This window comes from Oryza sativa, chromosome 4 (genome assembly GCF_034140825.1).
Source record: "Oryza sativa Japonica Group chromosome 4, ASM3414082v1".
Lineage (NCBI taxonomy): Eukaryota > Viridiplantae > Streptophyta > Magnoliopsida > Poales > Poaceae > Oryza > Oryza sativa.
Genome location: NC_089038.1, coordinates 3901508 through 3921587, shown reverse-complemented (window position 1 = coordinate 3921587; position 20080 = coordinate 3901508). Strand labels below are relative to the sequence as shown.

The 20080-nt window shown below is 43.8% G+C and overlaps 1 protein-coding gene, 1 long non-coding RNA gene and 1 pseudogene across 2 annotated transcripts; all 3 read right to left on the bottom strand.

The window, feature by feature from the left end:
* Positions 1 to 3214: 3214 nt before the first annotated feature.
* On the bottom strand, positions 3215 to 5818 carry LOC107277440 (G-type lectin S-receptor-like serine/threonine-protein kinase At2g19130). The gene has a single exon (XM_026024736.2). It carries the CDS (start codon positions 5816 to 5818, stop codon positions 3314 to 3316), a length of 2505 nt encoding a protein of 834 aa, XP_025880521.2. The 3' UTR covers positions 3215 to 3313.
* A 2433-nt stretch (positions 5819 to 8251) lies between these two features.
* On the bottom strand, positions 8252 to 14848 carry LOC136355957 (uncharacterized). Its single transcript, XR_010740558.1, has 3 exons — positions 13990 to 14848; positions 13699 to 13779; positions 8252 to 12572 (listed from the first exon to the last, which is right to left on the bottom strand). It is a non-coding gene; the product is annotated as an uncharacterized lncRNA (long non-coding RNA).
* Positions 14849 to 18341: 3493 nt separating this feature from the next.
* Positions 18342 to 19522, bottom strand: LOC107280586 (uncharacterized; annotated as a pseudogene).
* Positions 19523 to 20080: the final 558 nt, after the last annotated feature.

The following is a 20080-nucleotide window of genomic DNA, read 5'->3' as shown; positions in this document are numbered from 1 at the left end:
CGGCGCCTGTTGTTGGTGCGCAAGGACGGGGACGAGGCGACCACGGCGGTGGAGGAGAAGAACGTGGCAGTCTTGTGCGCCCTAACCGGGCTGCGAGGTGGAGTGGTGTGTGTGATGTTATTATGCCTACTATGGATATAACTATTGTTCACATCATGGATCAACAAGAAGATATCAAGATAAGTCGTTCAAGTGTTGAAATCTGATCCGGCAACCTGCTACATTGTTTGTCTTCAAACTGCTGCCAAATATGCATACGAGCTTTGTTTTGGGTTCATCAATACTCGATGAAAAGCTCTTGGACTCCTCTTTCCAACAGTTCTAGTCTCATCTCCAAACTCCATCTTAGTCGGCCGCAATAAAAAAACAAGGAGTTGTGTTAATATAATGGGCATATGGGCTTGTAATTTTATCTGGGACCTAGGGTAAAGTAGGGTGCGCCCCAATCTAGTGGAGCATGATCCTAGGGACCCTTAGCTCATCCTCGCACCTCCATAAATAGCTAGGCACCCCTTCAGAGTTTCTTGGGTTTTGTGTAGATTAAAGTTTAGACATTGTTACTTTACCTTACAGTTACGTGTGCCGGCTAGACCATCAAAGTACTCGTCTCTGAAACCCCAACTTATCCTGGACTTTAATTCCTATTTGCAATTCAGGTTGCTTTTATCTTGTTCTTATTTGTTTCTTCGATTTTGCTTGCAAAAATAAGGTTGTTCTGTATCAGCCAGATCAACAACCCACGAAGAAGTGTATCGAAGCTAAGGCACAACACAACATCATCTCGTACGATTGTAGTCGGGTTGACAACTTCTCTCACAAATCATAGTTATCTCAATTCACCAAAAATCGGGTCAATCAAAGCCGTGAGCATAGCGAGTGGAGCTTAAGGAAGGTCGAGGCTCTTCAGAGGACAAGCAACGTGAGCGCGGGGGTGCCCTCTAAACACAACCACATGGAGGAGCAGGAGCGTGTTGCCCCTTACGGTGGCGACGGCTTCCAGGTCCACGAGGAGTGCCTTCACAAGCCAACTCTCGGCATCACCGGTGGCCGTGAGGTTGGGAAGAAGGTGGTGATTAGTTTGGTGGCAAGGTCTCCGCCTCTGGCGATGCCATCGTGTGCGTCGGTGGTGGGTTTGGCGATGACACTGGCCATCTAGTTTGTCTTGTCACATAGACAAAAGCGGCATACAATTAAGAATCCTTTTTCTCCCATTACTAGTAAGTAGAAACCTAAAAATAGTACTCCCTCCGTTTCACAATGTAAATCATTCTAGCATTTCTCACATTCATATTGATGTTAATGAATCTAGACATATATATCTATCTAGATTCATTAACATCAATATAAATGTAGGAAATGCTAGAATGACTTACATTGTGAAACGGGGGAAGTATTTGGATAATTGCCAAACGTAAAAGTGGTAAATAGTTAAATTTCCTACACACGCCGCTCAGGAAAGAGGATGGAGAAGAGATGAGATGGATGCTTGAGCTCGGTGTCACCGTCGCCGCAGCTCGGAAGGAGACGATGTCACAAACTCACAAATTCCTCGGTGTTATTTTTTAGCATTTTCATTTGGACTTGCGGGGAGCTCTTAGGGCAATAGCAATGCAAGGCATGCATAGAGTATCTTTAGCCCGGCTGAAGCTGTCAAATCGGCCCAAGGCCATCAACTCACACAGTACTTGTTACCTTTTTAGTGTGTCTCTAGTGTCCATTCCTGCTGTACTGAAGTGAGACGCAGCGTCTCCATGTGAAAGATCGAGGAACTCAGTAGGGGCGCGCAAGCAGTCGACACGTCGGCGCGAGTCCGAGGTAAGGCAACTCGCCACGTAATGCATTGCGAAGGGCCTTTGTGGGCTTGGGATTACAGTCACGTGCGGCCCATAGGCCTTAACTGACTGACAGCGATTCTCTTGCGGCCCATGTAATATGGCCCGAACAGGATCGCGACTGATTGCAGGCCAGACAGTCCAGCCCAGCCCAGGACACTTTACGGCTGTTTTCCGTGACGACAGCTGCATTTTGTCTCCATCCATGGCTACTCCATCCTGCCTAGCTTGAATGCTGGACCGATCAGGTGAGGGGAGGAACCAGTTGAAGGCCAGTGGCTTGGCGTTGGCGTTGGCATTGGCATTGGCATTGGCAACTACTGACTGCATCAACACTCTACCAAGAAACAGCTTTGCCATGGGCATGTTTGGTGCACCTATTTGGGTTGACGCCCATAGGGTGTTCGACGAAATGCCTCTGCGACAGGAGCCTTTGCGCGTCCAGATTCAGTGTATGGGATTCCGCCGGCAATCAAGTTATGTGTGTGCTAGATTGCTAATACTCTCTACTTGCATCAGCAACTGACTCTAGCTGTAGTTGTACAAAAATCTCAAACTGCAGAGTGGGGACTGCGCTTATTCTGGGAGAAGCAGCAGAACGGCCGGTGCACAGATACTGATGTGATCTGTGCCTGCAGCGATGTTCAGAGAACTAGACAGCTCCGATTAACAGCATTGCTTGGACAGAATCTTAGGTCAGCCCCTTTCTTTTCGTTTAAACACTTTAATCAACCAGAGGCCTGTGATTTTCTTTGTTTGGTCTATGCTCATTGTTAAAAGATATAAGGAGTTGGGTTGTCTTCAATCACACATATCGATTCAGGCAATGAGCCAATTTTGTGATCTCGACAGAATATGGTATTCAGGAAAATAGGAATAAAATTGTTCATTGCCACTGGATGGTGTTACAACTTACAACAACGTTTAGTTCTGGATATTTTGTTTTTTCTTCTGGGGTCCTTTATATGCAATTCTTTTTTTTTTGTGTGTGTGCTTTTAAAGCGTAGTACCTAATATACTTGCCATAAAAAATGATCTCTATCTTTTTAAAAAATAGTGGGCTGGCTGGTTCAGAAACAAAAACACATGAATTGTTTTAAGTAAAATTTTCAACTAAAAAGTTGTCTCGCTGCTAGCCTTACACTTAATTTAAGGATCTTATATTGTTAGGCACTGTTCTTGGTACAATTGCATAGCAATGATATCATTTAGGCATAATTACCATGAAAGGAGGTTTGACCATTAGGAAAACAAAATATTTCATTCATACATGTTTGCATCCACAAGTAACTGAAGCAACTCTGTCCTCTCTCTGAACATGCTGAGAGGAGAGAGAGAGAGAGTAAATATTAAAACATCTTAATAGCTAATAGTAGTGTTTTAATAAATAAGTAAGATAATCAAAGCTTCACCAGCCTTTCCATCTAGGATGTGCACAACCATTATTTTCGCTATCAATAGTGTACATGGAAGCAAGATAATTATTCTGTTGAAATACCACTGATCTGGTCAAATTTGAACTCTTGCACGTCACCCAAAATACTTTCAAGTAATCTTGTCACTTGGGGCATGTCAGGTTCTACTAGACCTTCTAGCACCTGAACCACGTCACCCATTGTCGGTCGATTAAAGTCTTCATCTTGAATGCACCAACATGCAACCTTGCAAGCTCTTTCAACCTCCTCCATGTTGATATCACCTTTTAATTGGTGATCGAGCAAACTCCGCACATCTCCCTTTAAAAGATTACGCGCAGCTTGCACAGGAAAATAAACAGTCTGATCACCACTGCTTTTACATTCATTGAGTGTGTTCCGTCTTCCTGATATGATTTCCAACAATACCATTCCATAACTATAGACATCAACCTTTTGTGTAATTGCTAATCCACTAATCCATTCAGGTGCAAGATACCCTATGGTTCCCCTCATTGTTGTTAGAACTCGACTGAAGTCCCTTGCTAGCAGTTTTGCCATTCCAAAGTCTGCAACCTTAGGAACAAACGACGCATCAAGTAGTATGTTTTCTGGCTTAATATCACAGTGTATGATACAGTCATGGCAACTCTCATGCAAGTAGGACAATCCTTTAGCAACCCCTACGGCTATCTGGTACCTTGTACTCCAATTCAGAATTGTACCATTGCTGCAAAACAAATGAGCATCAATTGTACCATTGCTGCAAAACAAATGAGCATCAAGAGACCGATTTACCATATGTTCATAAACAAGCATCCTTCTATCACCTTCACAACAGAAGCCAATTAGTTTAACTAAGTTCACATGTTGGATCATCCCAATTGTACTGACCTCAGCCCTGAACTGTTTCTCCCCTTGGCGTGCACCATCAAGCATCTTCACTGCTATAGTAGTTGAGTTGCTCAGAATTCCTTTGAATACAGAACCAAAACCTCCTCCACCTAGCTTCTCGGAGAAATTTTTGGTTGCACACTGCAAATGAGCATACCTGAAAGCAACAATCCCAGCACCTTCTTTAATTTTATTAATTGGATAATCACGTGACCTCCTTTTGATCCAAATCATCAATAGCAGGAGGAAGGCTAAGAAACTGAAAGCAGAAACAGATGCACCAACAACAGCAGCTATTATTTTCTCTCTTCTATTATGTCCCCAACTTGGCAACTCTGCATCAGCAAGACGGAGGTAAAGAATCTCTTCATTTGTATTGCTAGTGCCATTATATTGCTTTACATTAATAAGTTGTTCATGCCATACTGAGCAACCACTTCTGCCGTAGGAATATGCGGTGCAAGAGCAGTTTCTCAGACAAACCTGCATGCATTCGTGTGCACTTGCAACAGTTTCCATACTGATACTTTGGGCATCATAGGGCAATCTAACACTAGGTACGGGAAAGAACTTATCAGTTAAACCTGTTGTGCTTTTGTTACTGCTGCAGCCCAGTGGAATATTTCTTGTGCAGCCTTCCCGTCTGTCATCAAGTTCCCAGTCCCTTGGTGACTTCACAGAGAAGCCCTTCATGCAGTTGCACAATGTAAGTGCATTATCGTTGCAGATTGTGTAAGGTCCACAAACAGAGGAAACATCGCATGAAGCCTTGGGTTTGATGAACACCGTTTCCCAATCTTGTAATTCTTCAACCCAGAGAAGCTGCTTTGTAAGGCCAGATACATCAATTAAGCAGATTGTAATTACTGTTTTATCAAATGGAGTGTAAGTAAAGTACTCCTCTTCATCGTTGTCAATGAATTGGGAGTCAAATAAAACATTGCTTGACATCTCCGGCACTGAGTTGAAGTATCTTCCGTTCCACTCCCCAGTGGAAAAGTACACAGTGGACGAGTTGCAAAGCTTATCATAGTATTGCCTAGAACCAGAGGGGTCTAACTCCATGCAATATAAGCCTAGAGCTGGGTCCTCGGAATTCTTCTTTGAAGTAAAACTATATTTCTGACCAGTAATCTTGTTCCGACCAATCTTCGCTTCAGGGAGGAAGACATCTGTTGGGTGATCAAAGCTCTGCCACCACACATTGGATGGGTTCGAGGCATCTCGTATGACAAGGTTTCCATTGTCTAACAGCACTACACTATTGTTCCTGCTGGTTTTTGGTCTATTCTCAATTTGGCTAGACCAAATCATTGACTTGGCCACCTTGTTTAAGATGACAAGAATGCCATCTCTTGAGACTCTGAGTTCTGACTGTTTAAAGATGGGGTCAGTTATTGGCTTATCTCTATTAGCAACCCACACAGTTGTGAACTTTGGGATATTGTTGAACCATATTCCTAGGTACCAGTTGGGCAAGGTGGTGTTGTCTGATGACTTACTGCTGCCTGTTTGGAAGAAGCTGAGCGCAAACTTGCCGTTGCTTGAGATGAGCTTGTTTCCACCGGTGAGCACTTGGCCTGCCATGAGAGTACTGCCATTATTTGTGGCAGAGCATGCAGGGAAATTGCACTGTAGGGAGAAGAGAAGCCCAAACAAGATCAAAACAGGAAGCATAGCAGCTGATGTTTGTGTCTGTGAGAGAGATAGAGATAACAATTGGTGTAATATAAAGGATTGATATATACAAGCTGTTGTGGTGGTGTTTCGGCATCTGGGATGAAGAACAACAAATATAGAGGGTCTCAGGGTGTGACTATTATAGAAGCATAGAACAAATAACACAATGGCAGCTTGCATGTGTTAAGTGGTTTGAATAACGGGCAGCGTGGACTATCTGGTTACTGGCATGATTCTTTTGCCGGTCAAGCTTTGTTCTGGACTCAATTCTCCCATTCAGTCATTCGGTCTTGATGCGGGAGGGAACCGATTTCTGGTCAGAATTACTCTATACATTTGTTTTCACTTGTTGTCTATGACATCAGTATAGTCTTCAATGCGGATGTTTGATCACTTGCTTTTTCTAATCATGTATTTATAAAAATTGATACAATGAAACTGCATCAAATTGTTGCTCATAATCCACTGATGACATTTCTAAATATCAAATCGTAATTTCTATTTTATATTGGATAGACAATACTTATTTATTATGCTCAGGTGCACAGAGAGGAGTAGAAGCATCTTGGTTATAGCGCATGACTTGATTGAGAGTTGTGCTGAAGTCAAAGACAAGCAACCTTTGTTCGTTGCTTCATCACTAGAGGTTCTAGAAAAGTTATTGGAGTACACTGTTTAGCATTTGATAAAGGGGTGCCTAAGATACCAAAAGGTAATACGATATTACTTAGTGGGTTTATTTCCATTGATGCAGAACAGAAGACTGAATGATGGAAAGCCCCTTCTGCTGACCGTTTGAAAATATATGTTCATGGCACATTTACTGGATATTTTGGAAATCCAATGATGCTTGGAAAAACAGGTCGGTTCTTGAGGCAATAACCAATGATGCTTGGATTGAAGACATCCACGGAGGGGTGACAATACAGCTGCTTCAGGAATATATATGCGTATAGGAAGTGCTCCACAACGCAGGAGAGGTGATCCATGAAGGGGCTGAGGACATAATCCTCTGGAGGTGGTCGGCCAGTGGCTTGTATACGGCAAAATCAGCATATGTCATGCGGTTCATGGGCAAAACGTTTTCAGATTCTGCTGAGCTTGTATGGGAAACTTGGGCACTGGGGAAACACAAATTCTTCGCGTGGCTGCTGGCACAAAATAGAATATGGACGGCAGATCGTTTGCAATGCAGGGGCTGGCCAAATAACTATTTCTGCCAACTCTGTTTTAGAAATCTCGAAACGGTACAGCACCTCTTCATGGAGTGCCCCTTCATGCAGCAGGTATGGCGGGACATTGGTCGCAAATTCAGACCGCAACGTTTCCTACATGTGACCACAGACAACACTCTCCTCAATTGGTGGCGCGAGCAAACAGATGAGGCAGAAAAGTTGCAATAGAAAGGGCTACGTTCAACAGTCTTGACCACGCTTTGGGAGATTTGGATGGAAAGGAACAATCGCATCTTCAGAGGGAAAGAATCTACACCATTGGCACTTGCTAGCAAGATCATAGATGAGCTTCGTTTGTGGGAAATGGCAGGTGCCAAGGGAGTGAAGTGTATTATGTTAAGAGATTAGGCTTTTGTTTTTCTTAGGGAGTGCAGGCAGGAATAATTCCTCCGGGAACGTCTCCCCTGCCTTCTGTTCTGTACAGTTTCTCTCTCTTCTTCTATAATATAAAACCAGCTTGCTGAGTTCTTTCAAAAAAAAATTTTTGGAAATCCAGACGTTTAAATTTTCTGCTCCTTTCCTGAAGCGTCTGTCTGGAGGTACCAAATTTTTTTGGCACGTCAAAGCCTCACAAGGACGTTCAGGAGGTATAATGATGGGCATCAACTTGGCCATTTTTTGATATGTATACACACACACAGGCTCCATGGATGAAGTGGTTTATTATGTCGAATTTCATTCGAGAAACAAGGAAAATTTTACAATGGGTTCTCGTCGTTGTATGGAGCTGCCCAATCTCAATTTAAAGAGGTAATTTTATCGGAGCTAGCCCCATAAGTGCAGTAGAGAATCATTATCAATTATTGTGTTTGTGGGTTGGAATTTTAACATATTTCATTCACTTGGATGAGAAAAATATGGAAATATTATAGCAATCTGGACTTGAGAGAGAAATTGACCTCTCACGGAGAAAAGTTTTCTTTGGCAAACAACTTGGAATAACCAACTTTTGAAAAACTTTTTTTAGGACATTTTAAAAAAACTCAAAAGTTGGAGTATAGACTGGGAGCTAAAATTTCCATCAACCATTTAACCTCAGCAAATGCATTGGATAGGAGCCTTTCAGACCAGACCCCTTTACTACTTCATAACGGTGCTACCTGTCATGTGGGGCGCCACTACCACCGCAGGAGCAGGTCGGAGGCACAGTTGCAGCAAGCAGCATGAGTCAAGGGTGCAAACTTAGAACGAATCATGCAAGGAAAGTATTAATTAGGAGGAAATAAATGTCATTTCCTTGTATTAGAGGCCAAGTGCCTATGAGGCATGTAATCAGCAACTTTTGAAGACAAGCAATTTGAGATCAAAATTCCTAATCTCCCTCCTTCCCTAACCTCCCTCTGTTCACCATTGAGCGTGCAGGGAAGAACCAGCCACCGCTCCTGATCCTAGCTACAAACTCCGTAGCCACGGTCCGGCTATCCTCGGCGTCAACGCACTTGACACTACCTCACATCCAACAAACCTTCCTATGTTCAGATTTGAATTTGGATGGCTGGGGAGGGATGTTTTTTTTTTAAATGGTGGCAAAGTAATGGATTAGCATGCCAAGAACACCAATGGAGCGTTGGAGCAACAAAATTTGCCACCTCCGGCAACTTTTACATGGCTGGGCTAGGCAGACAAGTGGAACATACAAAAAAGAAGACTTCAATTTTAAAGTGCTTGATGAGCTTGATAAGAAAGCGGAGCGGTTTTTGCTCTCTGTAATAGAAGTGGAATCCCTGAAACAAGCAAAAGCAGGCTTGGTTAAACTGTACTGATTTTTAAGTGCAGTTTTCACTGTCCGCAATAGAAGTGAAGTTTCTGAACACTACAATAAATATACCTTGTAGAGACATTTTCCTAATACTATAAAGACATTTTTAAAATACCTTTACAGTGTTATGGTGACATTTTGAAAAGTGTCGCATAAGTGCCTTTTGGTGAATTGTCTCTACGAACTAAGAGGCATTTTATAAAATCTCTCTATGCAAATAGAGGCACTTTGTAAAGGCATTAAATTGTGCAGCAACTATAGCAAATCAATATGAAAAAAAAGAAAAATATTATCCTTTACCAATCCTTGAAACTCATGACGTCTTGGGTTGACCATTTTTATCTTCAATGCACTAACCATCTCAACCTCATATAATTACATATAAATATGTGATTCGTGTTACTTATATCTAGTTACTTAAGAAAATGCCTTTACATATTAGGCAAATTTTAAAGTGCCAAAAAGATGTCTCTACAAGATAAATTTAACAAAGTATGTTAAAATTGTCTCTAAAGTGTATCTAGAGTAAAAATATTTTAGGCGATTTTGAAAGTGCCTCTAAAAATTGTCTCTAGACTATAGAGCTTCAAAATTTAGAGGCAATTTGAAAATTGCCTCTACAAAAGAGCCTCTACATAATGTTTTTATTGTAGTGGAACGAGGAGCTTTGTTGGTACTAACAAAACAAAAATGACCTGTTTGTAGAAGATAGTACTATCACCTCATTGCAAATGGGAAGCATAGAAAACATTGTATTCTCCAGCTAAGACAAAGTGATGGTGTAATTAATGATGAAGGATAACTTTGGACATATATTACCAACTATTATGGAGACATTTTTGGCCCTCCCAAACAAAGATATTTTAAAATTTGATTCCAACATTATGGAGAGCCCTAGCCCCAACACCCACCACCGGCGACTGCGACCCCCACCGTCGCCGCCACCTATCGAGAGCCCTCCAGCAAACCTCTCGTTCCCAACGCTTGAAGTCTTCCAACCGACCTCTCCGACGCGACCGCCCGCTGACGCAACACTCTCTTTCCGCCATGGTAAGCAAGCCATCTCGTTCCCTAAGTCACCAGATCTGAGTTCACACACTCTCTCTCGGCTTGCAGTAAGGTCCAAGCAGCCGGGTTCCTTGTGTGCGAAGAGTTTCAAGGCGGCGTTGATCTCTTCTCCCTCTGATACTCTTAATGTCACGGATGGGAGCTCTCGTCCAGTTTTGTCAAACTCAAGTACTGCCCTTGCCGTGCGTGAACACTTGAGTGTTAACTGCCTGCTTGGGAATCCGGAGAAGAGTAGAGCCCCGGTGCACGCAAGATTAAATTGGCCCTGCAAGGTGCTGAGCGGCACATCCTCTCAGATGTAATGCATCGGGAACGGTTCTTAAGAGCGGTAGGTTCCTTTCAAATCCATCGCATCCTCCAGCTACAGCAACAAATCACTCCGGTTCAGAGCATTGGAGGGAAGTAAAGGCTAAATATTGGTGGAGAAAACAGCAATCCTGCATTCAAAACAAGGAGGAGGTCGAGCAAAGGAGAGCTCGGTTTCTTAAACACATGGAGGGGAAATGCTTCAGATGCCTTCAAACAGATCACAAAGTTGCTTCTTGCAGGAACCCTCTTAGATGTTGGTCTTGTAGAAAGATTGGACATGAAGCCCTTAATTGCCCGACTAGGGGAGAAGGCCATAAATCCCGAGCTACCCACCCGCCTATTTTACCCAGCCCGGTAGACTTCCCACCACTCGTTACAAGCGCTTCCATAAGCCTCAAGCCCACAGCGCCTTCCTCCTCAACGATGTCGGCCATGGACGAGCTGTTGGCTCATCGCCAGGAGTCCACGGTCATCATCATGTCCTCCATGGGGGAAATCGAGCGCAACAGGCTGCACTATGCAGCGTGCTCCCTGGTTGCTTGGCCAGTGCATGGGAAGCCGGTGGAGGAGGGGGTCTTTGCCGATGACCTCCGCTGTGCTTGCCGGATCCATCGGCGGGATGTGCAAGTCACTCACTATCATCCGAAACATTTCTTCGTCACCTTCTCGCGCGTGGTCGTCCTCACTTCACCAAGGCTAGACTGCCCTTCGAGGAGGTCCTACCATCTCCGTGCGTGGGATGACCGTCGCGAGGGCCACCACATCTTCTATCGCTACCGGGCGAAGCTTTGCATTGAGGGCATCCCCATGCATGCCCGGACTGATGCGGCAGCAGAGAACCTGATTGGCCCAAAGTGTGCTGTGCACTACATCGAGGAGTACTCAAGGGGGGGCAACTACAACCGCACGCATGATCTCAGGGTTTATACCAATGACCTAGGCTTATCCCCAAAATGGCTTGGTTCGGGTTGCCTAACCCGAACATGGAGCTAGTCCCCCCGAACATGCCACTGCCAGAGATTGACCCACTCCACAATCCACCGCCGTCATGTGTGGGCACAGCGGCTCCGCTTGCGGCAGTGTAGGTGGCACCACGAATGCACCATCAGAGGAAAGCAACTGGGGAGGAAGAGGAGACAGGAGGGCTACTTGATTCTTATCGTGTGGCAGCCAAGGATCGGCACCATAGCGGTGTCATGGACAATGACGGGCAGCAAGGTACATGTTGGTGTAGGTCGACTCGCTTTCGTCCAGCGCTCCCAGCTGCGGCGTTGGCTGCAAGGCATGCTTATGGATCGTCCTAGGTTCATGGTTTGTCCATGGTGCTTGTCGGCTCCTCTTCCAATTCCAGGCTCGGCCAAAATCCGACTCTTGCGCTGCCCCGCGAGAGGTAGAATGGGGCACTGGGAATGAGGGTGACCAAAGGGGTAGCAAGTGGAGGAGCGTGGGACAAGAAACTGAAGAAAAGAAGCTCAGGCAGCCAGCTCTAGCTTTCATAGGCGGCAGGCGGTCGTTCTTGCCGTGAAGGGCCAAGGGGCGATCTTGAGTTGGTCACACGGAGGCTGTCACCACCATTAAGGCGGTGTCCTTGCCCTCCCCTAATCCCTCTATGATGTGCGGTTTTGGGGCGTGGAAGACTAGGGATAAAGCTGGTCATAGGATGGGCGAAAGGCATCGGTGCTGCGTGTGGCAGCGACGGAGGGCTGGCTTGATGGCAGGGCCACGGTCACTGTGCGTGGCTGGAGTAGCTGACACGGGTGGCAAGCGAGTGGGCATCAGTTTGCTGAAAAGGGGCAAGGGGGGAGAGAGTGATGTGGTGTATTGGGACGACGTGGTGCTCCCATCATTGTCGCTATGCAGTAGTGTCGTGAAGGCCGGGACTGATAATGCAACACTCAGGAGGGTAGGTGAGCGCAGGTGCATGGTGCTGTGGACAATGACAGCTTGGGCAATGTGGCTCCCGCGGCTAGGATTTGAGCTTCAGCACGGCAAACTCCAGCGAAGGCAGCGCACAACGGTTAGCACGGAGCTCGTCAATGACCTTGACGGCCACAGGAGTACTCTGGACTGCCAGATAGGCAACGAGCAGAGGAAATGTTGGACAGGCTCTATCGAGGCCAGTGGGGAAATGTGTCACGCCCAGAAATTCACTAGTAATTTCCGAACTTATTTGTGCATAAAATCCTCGTCCAGGAATCAGCCGAGGTACACAAACTGACAATTTAATATACAGAATCATCAATAATAGTGTTACATACTTTCAAAAGAAAAGAAAACTGCAGCGGAATTACGGTCTAGCGAAGCTCCGGCTCCACTCCCACAGGCAGCTCAACTGGGGTATAAGCCAAACGTCTTCTCCTTCTGGATCCTTTTTCTTCAACTGAGGTTGATTGATTATTGCAAGAATGAGCATATGACATACTCAACAAGCCACACAGCAAATATGCAAGTGCACAAGGATACCAAAGGATGGCATAATATAGGCTCATTTGCAAAAGCAGCATTTAGCAAAACATTTAAGAGGAGTAAAACAGTGGAGTAATTAATCAGAAATTTTAATCAACACTGAACAGCACACCCATGCTGCACAGGCCCAACCATCCTGAACAACCATACCCGGCTGTACAGATCTAACTCCAAACCAGGAGCTAAGCAAATTATTACCAGATATAACATCCATAATTATTGTGAGAGGTGTGAGACTAATCACGAAAAACATTGCTCAACCCGCCCATAACCGCGGGCACGGCTATTCGAATAGTTTTACTCTGGCCAGAGGTGTACCACTGTACCCACAAGACACAGCCTCCTCATCATGTCTACCATGCGTCGCGATACTGGAAAGTACCCGAATAGAGGCTGTGACAATACCCTTTGCACAACACAACTCACCACAGTGCACCATTCCTGGATCATAATCACCCCCTCTATAAATATAACCAGAGGCATGGACTCCCCAGCGACCCCCACGGACTTCTCGCCGCTTCTCAGTCTGGTGCCCCGCAATGAATCATGCTATACAGAAGGTAAAGCCGTTGCCCATGCTGGCTTGTGGTTGGTACGGTTAATGTTTCACAACAGTAGCTCGTGAACCGGTCCTTAATTGTCATGAGCACGACCTTCAAAACCATGTGCTCACAACCCACCATTGTCAAGTTTTAGTTATCAATTAATTATCATAACACGATTAACCATCGTGAGCTACGATTAAACCATCATTAAACAATGAGTCATAAGTTATCCCAATAGTGTGCTAATGTTTCTAAGCATGGCTAAGCAATCATATCTAATATCTAGCTGAACCAATATATAAAGCTCAACTAGTCAAGTTATAATAACCCAAGGTATCAAGGAATAAAGTAATCAATGCAAATTGGCCATAACAAAGGAATAGGTTCACACCACCCGGTGACATTCGAAAATAAATGCACAGTTGAAATAAATAGAGAATTTAAATATAGGATCAACATGCTCAAAGGATTGTGTTTAGGATCTGTGTGACTTGCCTTGCAATAATCGGTCTTCAATTAATCTTCTTGAATACTTCCGGTGCACTCACGAACCTTCGCAACGACGGAAACGACAAACTAACACGCAAAACGAAGAAAAAGACTAATAAAAACCAAATAAACAGTACATATAAAGTAAACAAACATGTAGATCCTGATTTTAGATGAATTTAGCAACTTGAACCACTCAAAACCGAGTTACGATGATTTAGTTATGAATTTCCGAAGATTTAATCTATTAGAAAAACAGGAAAAAGAAAAAAACGATGATGACGTCATGATGATGACCTCATCAATGGCCGAACCAAGATGGCGACCTCGCCGGAGATTGGATGGTCGGCTGCGACTTTGGAGGACAAGAACACGTAGAGGACGACGAGACGAACCCAACGGTACCCACCCTCGAACCAAACGACGAACGACGACGGCCGGCGACGAGGTCTAGCGGCGGCGCGGCTTCGGTCGACGGCGGCGACGGGGCTGCGGTGGTCGGCGGCTTCGGGGAGATAGCGGCCGGGCTTCTCCACCCTCCCGCGCACCTAACGGTGGTGACGGCGACCGGCGGCGACGGCGGAGGCGGCGGCGCGACGCGGATGGAGCTCGGCCGGCGACTACGGCGGGGTGGAGCACGTGGCGGCGGCGCTACGAGGCACGGGAGACCACGGGAGAGGGGGCAAACGAAAGAGGAGGACTAGGGGGTCCTATTTATAGCCTTGGATTGAAGAGATCGGACTCCTTCCGCAAGAAATCGATCCGGGAAATCAAAAACTCGGTTTTGGAGATAAACTCGAAAACGAGTTCGATTCGGATAAGATACTCAACGATTAGCTCCGATTTTTGGGGATAAAGATAGAGGAGGATAAGAGGAATATTTCCCCTCAACTAATTTTAGAAAAACACAAGGGGAAAGGTCAGATTTGGAGGAGAAAAACCGAGCCAAATCGGTCTCAGTTCGGCTGCTAGAGGTAGAAGATAAACAGTGTCGAGGGAGGCAAATTAGACTTTTCGTCTTGGGCTGGCTGAAAACAAAGCAAAGAAAGAAAGAGAAGGGGGAAGCTCGGCTGGGCCGACTTGGGCTGCACGGCCGTGCAGACAAAAGAGGGAGATGGGCTGGAAAGGGCCCAAGACTAGGAAGAGGATTATTATTACTTTTCCAATTAAATTAATCAATGAAATGATCTTTGAATTGTTAAAAATACTTCCTATGCTCAAATAATTCCAAGAAAAATCTTGAACATACTTGGACACCCAAAGTATTTAACAATATTAAAAACAGACCATTTAATGATTAATTTAATATGTGGGTAATTACTGAAATGCTCTTTGTATGATTAAAAATTAAGAATTGAGCTCCGAAACATCTGAGAAAATTTCAGAGAGTGTAATTAATCATGGAGAATTTAATCAAAATTAAATCCATCCATGCTTTATATTTAGGAAATTTTATTTCCCACATTTAACTTCACTTGTAAATTAATGAACATTTAATATAAATTCTAATAATAATTTATTAAATAATTTATAAATCCTGAAACAAAAATCAGGATGTGACAAAATGGCCCCGGTTGAAGGCCGCCTCAGTTCGGTAGCTTGCTAGGCCAGCTCGGCAGCAGTTGGGCTGGAAGCTGGTGTATTGGCAACTATTAACGACCAAATTTGGCAATATCAGTATTAGAGATGAAGATTGGATCGAAGTGAAATCGAAGATGAAGATCGTTTCGGAAACAGAGTAAGAATCGACTGGAGTCCAAATCGGCTACGACCAAGATCGGCTGAGTCCGAGTCAGACTGGGTGAGCTGATATAGCCGATTCCGACAATACGACTCGGTATACGTCATCGGGTTGAGTTGATATGCTTCAAGATGATTGCCATGCATGGATAGAGTCCTGAGAAGGCAATTGTATCTATTAATTAGGATATTTTATGTAATTTCCTCAGAGATATATTTGGGCAAAAGTCTGCCGCAAAGACTTATGGTATTTTAGAGTTTGTTAGGGATAAGAGTCGTGTCTGATATGGACATATTTTGTAATTCTCGGGTATAAATAGACCCCTAACCCCATGTAATCAAATTAACACACGTTCAATACAATCTCGGCGCATCGCCACCCTTTTTGCTTTCGTTTTGTTTCGACGAGTTCTTACTTTCGGGTTGAGCTGCATCGGTTTCGATCTTCAACAAGAGGTAAAACTTATTATGGCGGCTTGCGTTCTCGGGATTAGTGCTATCATCTTTATGATACTCTAATTTTGTTTATGTAATTCGTCGAGTTATCATATATCTTATATAATCTCCGGCAATATCGACATCTAACCTATAATCGGCTAACATCTGTCAGTAGAAGGCAGCCGATTAGGATAGATAGCGACGTTGGCTTAGATTATATATGATATCCACCACTCTATGAAACTTCCAACGGCTTGATTGTCTAGATATTGCCCTTCTTTTCATACTTATAGCTGCATCAGTTGAGTTTGATCTTATGAGTCATGATTAGAATCTCAATCTCTAGCCTGCTTCTTAGTTGCCGATTAGGGTAGTATCGGGGTTTCAGCCGATCTTACCTGATTTAACTGTATTTACCTTATATGCTTTGTTGATATGTTAAATCTGCCCTTTATGTTAAGATCTTGTTGCATTTAAGTATATAAGGCTTTTGTTTGATATATTCTACTCGCTTTGATATCTTAGTATAGGGTGGTATCGGAGTATTAGCCGATACATGCTAGATCTATCTGATCGGCTATGCTACGAATATATATATAATCTCATTATTAATATATATTTCGATCTAAGTGATTTATATTGTCTCGGCATGGCGACCGATCTATCCCAATCGCTTGATTTAAGTATATATCGATATAAGGATTATATATCGTTAATATCTACAGCCGATCGAGTAGATTTAGTTCTGTCTTATTTATTAATGCCTGCCGATCGGCTTAAAGATAAATGATATGTCATCGGCACCTAGCCGATCGGCTATCGTTTATGGATTTAACCGCGGTTTCTTTGTCTTTATTCTTGTTGATTGCAGGATCAAATCAACTGGCATGCTAGCATACCCGAAGGCGAGTTTTGGACCTGCACTGGAGTTAAGCAGATCTCCCAGGCCTCGTGTTTTCACATCAACAACAACTTGGTAGGTGGAAATTTCTAATCTTCCACTGAGTCACTGACTCCCAGGAGATCAACCTCTTAGTTGGTATTAACTTGGCCTTCTCAAGAACAATCAAATATACCTTCCATAGCATCGAGGATTCCCAGCCCTGTGAAATGGAGATGGCACATTTCCCTGATTCTGCTGGACCGTTGTTGTCCACATCGCTCACGTCGCCTTCACTAGCTTCTTTGGTGCATGTTGGTTGCAAAGATTGGTGGCTAGGACCTTTTAGGCTAATTGGCAATGCGGGTGCAAGGAGGAAGATGAATAATTGTCGCAAGCTTTGCCAAGAAGGAATGAAACGGAACGTTTATTTTTTATCCACTACCATGCAGAACCTATGAATAATTGTCGCAAGCTTTGCCAAGGAGGAATGAAACGGAACGTTTATGTTTTATCCACTACCATGCGGAACCTAGAGCAGAACACAGTGAAAAAGAATATCGAGCACCCTTCCCAAATATCCACAATTATTGCGAGAGAGAAACGGTACAACCATGAAAGTTGAGGCATCACATGTGAAAAAACCATTTTATAACCTCTATTCACAATATCAAGCAAAAGTACTCCGACACTTGGGTGAAGAATTTGGCATCTAACATGACTCACCTGTCGTGAGGTGCTCGAACCTCTGCCTTTTCAAGCTCACGATATTCGGAGATCCCCTAGTCAGGATAATCGGTATCTATGGTCAACTAGCACAAATATTGGCATATCACATGGTTTTATATGGAATTTTGAGTAGAGCTTGGAGTCTAATGACGTGTATGAAGATATGGGAATCTCTTCTACCTGATGTTCGATTTGAGCACCTTGAAAGTTTTGAAATAATTCCATCTAAGTTAAAGTCATATCACTGAACTTGGGAGAAAATAAAGGACCACTATATGGTAACCACCAGGACAACTATGAGCATGGAAATCGACTCGGATACGAAGATAGAGTCCTACCTGACTACAACAAGACATTATATTATATAGTACTATAAATATGTAACATGTACATCTTGATGGGGGAAGAAGAGCTTTAGGATTTACATTCTCACTGATTTGCTCATGCACGTAGATTCTTGCATATATATCAATGCAATCGACTAACATGATGCATGGCATTACACCCAACCCGAGGAGAGGACCTGAACCTGTATAAAATCCACATGTGCTCTTGTGTTTGACAGGTTACCAATCCTTGATAGGTATAATACACTAGTGTTTATGCTAAACAAGTGAGAGAACCATGCATGCGTATCTAATTAAAAATATAATTTTGTTCCACGTTTTGTAACAAGCAATATCATGTAATAACACTCTCACAATTATCATCTATTTCTCAATTGTAAACCCATTCCGAAGCACCTATTTATTTTAGTGTTGTTAACAGAGTAGAGACAGGGAACAACACCACAAGGGGACACAACCACAGAGCTAGGTGCCAGACCATCCAGAGATATAAATGTTTCAAGGAAAAATATTGGCTAAATATTTTCCTTGAGGCTCTCAACCTCTTCTTCTGAAACTTCCAACCAAAGCTTATCATTTTCACACTTCACGTAATCGTTTGCAGCCTGGATTTCTTACATGTCCCCTCTTAAGGTCTTCTGATTCCTTCATGATTTTGCCTATTACACCTATCTAGCTCCATCTTGAGCCTCTCAACCCTGGCTTCAAACAACCCATGTTTCTGCTTTTCTCTCAAAACCTCTAACTGGATCTTATCATTTTCACCCTTCATCATATTCTTGTTGGTCTGAATTTCCCCCACCTTCATGCTATGGTCTTCCAATACCTTCATGATTTCTACTTTCTCAGAATCAGATGCCTTTGCATTTGACCTCAACTAGTGCGCCCATCATGAGCCTCTCAATGACTGACCAAAGCCTATCATTTTCAATCAACGCCTTAACATAAGTAGACTCCAATTCCTGATTCTTCACTAGAGCTGCCTCGAGCCTAGACTCCAACGATGCTATCCTCCCATCCATATCTGCCTTTTGAACCCCAAGGACCCTCAGTTCCTCCACCTTATCCTTAATTTTCTTCTCTGCTACTTGTTGGTATGTATTAGCAGCATTTATGATCATTAAAATCGCCTTCCTCGCATCCTCCAAGTCATCCTCCTTTGCCTTAATTTGCTTCCTTGCTACTTCTTGGTACGTATCAGCAGCGTTCATTAACTACATGCTTGCCTTCCTCATGTTCACCAATTCCTCTTCCTTTGTCCTAATTTGCACCTCTGCTACGTGTTGGTACCTATCGGCAGCATTCATGAACAGCAGACCCACTGTCCTCGTGTCCTCCCTTTGCCTTACCAGCTCACTGGACAGTTTGGTGTTTTGGTGCTCCAGCTCCCACACCTGGTATTCTAGTGTGGAGATCCTTCTTGAGTACACATCTGCCGCCCACCTCTTCTCATTAGACAGCTAGGTGTTTTCGTACTCCAACCTCTTCACCCTTCTCTCTAGGTCATTCTTCTCATTAGATAGTGTAGTGTTTATGCGCTCCAACTCCTTCACCCTTTGGGTCAACACCAAGCCCCTGTAGTGAATGTTTTAGAGGGAGCATTAGAGAAGAGAGATGGGACCAAGCTATGTACGTGCAGGGGAATTGGATCATTTTCAAAGATATAAAATGATGTCTTGGTCCACTCGAATACCATGCCACGCCAATCAACCCAGCCAACGGCATGACTTGGAGGAGTAAGAATGACGACGAATTGCGGCTGCTGTTGTCACACACTCGTCGGAGGTCGAAGACACTTCACTGGTGGAGAAACCCTTTGTAGTCCCGGTTCGTAACCCCCCTTTAGTCCCGGTTTCCAAACCGGGAGTACCAATCCGGGACTAAAGATCGCTATCTTTAGTCCCGGGTGAAATAACCGGGAGTAAAGATCGATCTTTAGTCCCGGTTGGTAACACCAACCGGGACTAAAGATGGCTCAGCCACGTGGCCGGCTGAGCCATCTTTAGTCCCGGTTGGTGTTACCAACCGGGACTAAAGATCGAGCTGACCTTTTTTTTTTTTGCATGGCCCTGTTGCTGCATGGTTTATATATATATATATATATATAAACCATGCATATATATGTTTCAATACATATATATACATACATATATATATGTATATATATATATTATATTATATTATATGTATATACATGCATAATATATATGTATTTATACATATATATGTTATGCAAATGCATATGTATATAGAT

What these genes read in the sequence shown, in the direction of transcription:
- LOC107277440 (XM_026024736.2), bottom strand. Translation starts at nt 5,818, where the DNA reads ATGCTTCCTGTTTTGATCTTGTTTGGGCTTCTCTTCTCCCTACAGTGC.